Below are 2649 nucleotides of genomic sequence, written 5' to 3' on the forward strand. Positions count from 1 at the left end.
CCCTGACTGTCCCACCCTTCTGCCTGACCAGCTGCGTCCCCTGGGCTGGGCCCCTCTCCTAGGATCCCTCCCCTCCGGGTCCTCCCCAGCCCCTGACTGCTCCTACTTGTGTTTCAGCCAACTCTGGCAGCTCTCCCCCGGCCACCTCGGCGCCAGCACCCCTGGTGCCTGGCTGGGGCATCGCCCTGCTGGTCCTGGTCTGCATCCTGCTGGTGCTGAGCATCCTCATCTTCATCCTGCTGGTGAGTGCCCCCCACTGCCCATCCCTCCGGCCTCAGGCCCCCCTCCAGCCTCTCTCCTTCTCCCTGCCTGACCCCACCATCCCCTCTGCGCCCCGCCCCCACTCACCAGCCTCCTCTCGCCCGTCTAGATCGTCTGCTCATACCGCAGGAGGAACCGCGGGAAGCTGGATCTGCTCAGCTCACAGGCCTCGTACCAGCCCATGAACGAGTACCCCACCTACCACACCCACGGGCGCTTCAGCGGCCCCGGCAAGAAGCAGAATCCCTACAGTGACGTAAGCAGCGGGGCCTGGTCCTGCCCTGGGTGCCCCCTCGCCCAGCGTGTGCCCCAATGTCTGTCCCCGTACACTGCCTGGGTGCACCCCTGGACCCCGGTGCCTGGTACACGGCAGCCCTGCCAGGCACACGCTGGGGGTGCCAGTGGCAGGCACTGAGGGTGGATGCCCCCCCATTGCTCACTGGGGGGGGGAGCTGGGGGGAGGAGGGGATTGGTCAGCTCATCTCAGAAAATTTCACCAGAGAGAAGAACACAAACCCGGGGTGGGGGGGTTAGTGTGTCATGGTGACATGGTGCTTCCCATGGTCCTAACTGTGTCCCACCCAATGCACCCCCCGGGAGAGAGCTGTGGGGGGTCAAGGGCACAGGGGGTCCCAGAGCCAGAAATGTGAGCACGGGGCCCTGCTGCACTATTCAGCTCATCAGGGGGATGTGCTGGGGGGGGATGCAATGTGGGGGGAGCTCCTAGGGTAGATGAGGGAGGGATTATGGGGTGTGATCCTGTGGGATTATAGGGCCTGGTCTTGGTTTGATTATGGGGTGTGGTTCCTGGGGGCGATGCAATGGGGGGTGGGCCTGGGGGATTATAGAGCGGGGTTCTGGGGGGTAGTCCGGGGGTGGAGGGGGGCATGTCCCTGTGGGGGCAGGGGACTGGCCTGGGCAGAGCCAGGGGAAATGTTGTTCTCCCCAGTCAGGTGGCTGCAGCCCAGGCCCCGTGTGGCGGCCTCTGACCTTGACCCTGGCCCCCCTCGCTGAGTTAATCGCTAACAGGGCAGCTCCCGGCTGACATCAAACCAGCAGCTAAACAAACAGCTAATGGGGCAGGCCAGTGGCTTTGCCCGCCCCACCCCCACGGCTCTGCTCGGGTCTCTGGGGGCCGCTAGGCCTGTACCTGCCATGGCCTGTTCTGCCCTCAGCAGCACCAGCATCCCGTGTCCCTTCCTGCCCTGGGACCGGCCCCCAGCCCTGCGGGCTTCTCCGTCCCCGGCAGGTTCTGTGGCCAGACGGGACGTTTGCTGAACGTTCGGCCCTAGCTCAGCAGGAATTCACTCCGGGCCGGTCTCTGGCCTGGGCGAGACGGGAGGTCAGACTAGACGGTCACCATGAGCCTGCTGGCCTGGGACACTCGCACCTGGAATCTGTGACTCCTGCTGCTGTCCGTGCTCCAGAGGGCTGGAGTGGGGCTGGGATCAGAGGGTGGTACTGTGGGTGGGGGGCTGGAGTGGGGGGGGTTGGAGGGTGAAGTTGTGTGTGGGGTGGGATCGCAGGATGAGGGGGTGGGGCAGGGATGGGAGTGGGGTCGCAGAGCAAGGTTGTGGGGCAGGGATGGGGGTGGGGTTGCAGGACAGAGGGTGGCTTCGGGATGGCATTGGGAGTGGGGGCAGGGTGAGGGTGGGGTGATGGAGTGGGGGTAGGGTTGCAGGGTTGGGTTGGGGTAGCAGGATTGGGGTGGGGTCGCAGAGCGAGGTTGTGGGGCAGGGGAGGGGGTGGGGTCGCAGGGCGAGGTTGGGGGGCAGGGAGGGGGGGGGGTGGAGGTGGGACTGATGCCTGGCTCGGGGAGAAGTCGCTCTACAAATGGCGCCGTGGCAGCGCCGGCTGTGCCCCTTGCCCGGGGCGGCCTGGCTGGGCTCTGCCCCGGCACCGTGTCCATGGATCCCAGGCGGCCCCGCTCCTGCCCCGGGACGGTTAGTGTAACTGTCACGCCGGTCTGGGGGCTCCCGGCGGGGGGCAGCCTGCCCTGACGGAGCCTGGCTGGAGCCGGGCCCTGCCCTCCCAGGGACGCTGGGCTCCCTCAGCCGAGCCCGTCCCTGCTGGCCGGTGGGAGGCAGCCGAGACCTGGGCTGTGCCCTGTGCAGAGCCCGGGGTGGCAGGTCCCTTGGGGAGGACGGCTGGGCTGGAGCAGGCGGAGTCTGTACGTGGGGCTCTGGTTTTCCCTCCCCTGACCCGTGGGGCCCCGGCCGCCCCCAGTGGGTGGCTGGTGCCTCCTCGGCTCCACATCTCTCCGTGTGACTGAACGGCCTCCCTGCCCCCTCGGCCCGGCACCACCTGAGGGACTGCGGGGCTGGGGGAGCCTGTCAGGGCAGTGGGTCACTCTGCTGTTAAATGGCCTCAGCCAGGCCAGCCCCACAG

At 67.5% G+C, this 2649-nt stretch overlaps 1 protein-coding gene across 1 annotated transcript; it reads left to right on the plus strand.

The window, feature by feature from the left end:
- Window positions 1-62: 62 nt before the first annotated feature.
- On the plus strand, window positions 63-517 carry MUC1 (mucin 1, cell surface associated; the record flags this gene model as incomplete). The annotated part of the gene is made up of 2 exons (XM_026662150.2): window positions 63-242; window positions 371-517. Coding segments are annotated over 2 exons (327 nt in total), but the record flags the coding sequence as incomplete, so codon positions are not given.
- Between the last annotated feature and the right edge of the window lie 2132 nt (window positions 518-2649).

The sequence above is a fragment of the Terrapene carolina genome, unplaced genomic scaffold (assembly GCF_002925995.2).
Source record: "Terrapene carolina triunguis isolate 2854851 unplaced genomic scaffold, T_m_triunguis-2.0 Scaffold23563, whole genome shotgun sequence".
Lineage (NCBI taxonomy): Eukaryota > Metazoa > Chordata > Testudines > Emydidae > Terrapene > Terrapene triunguis.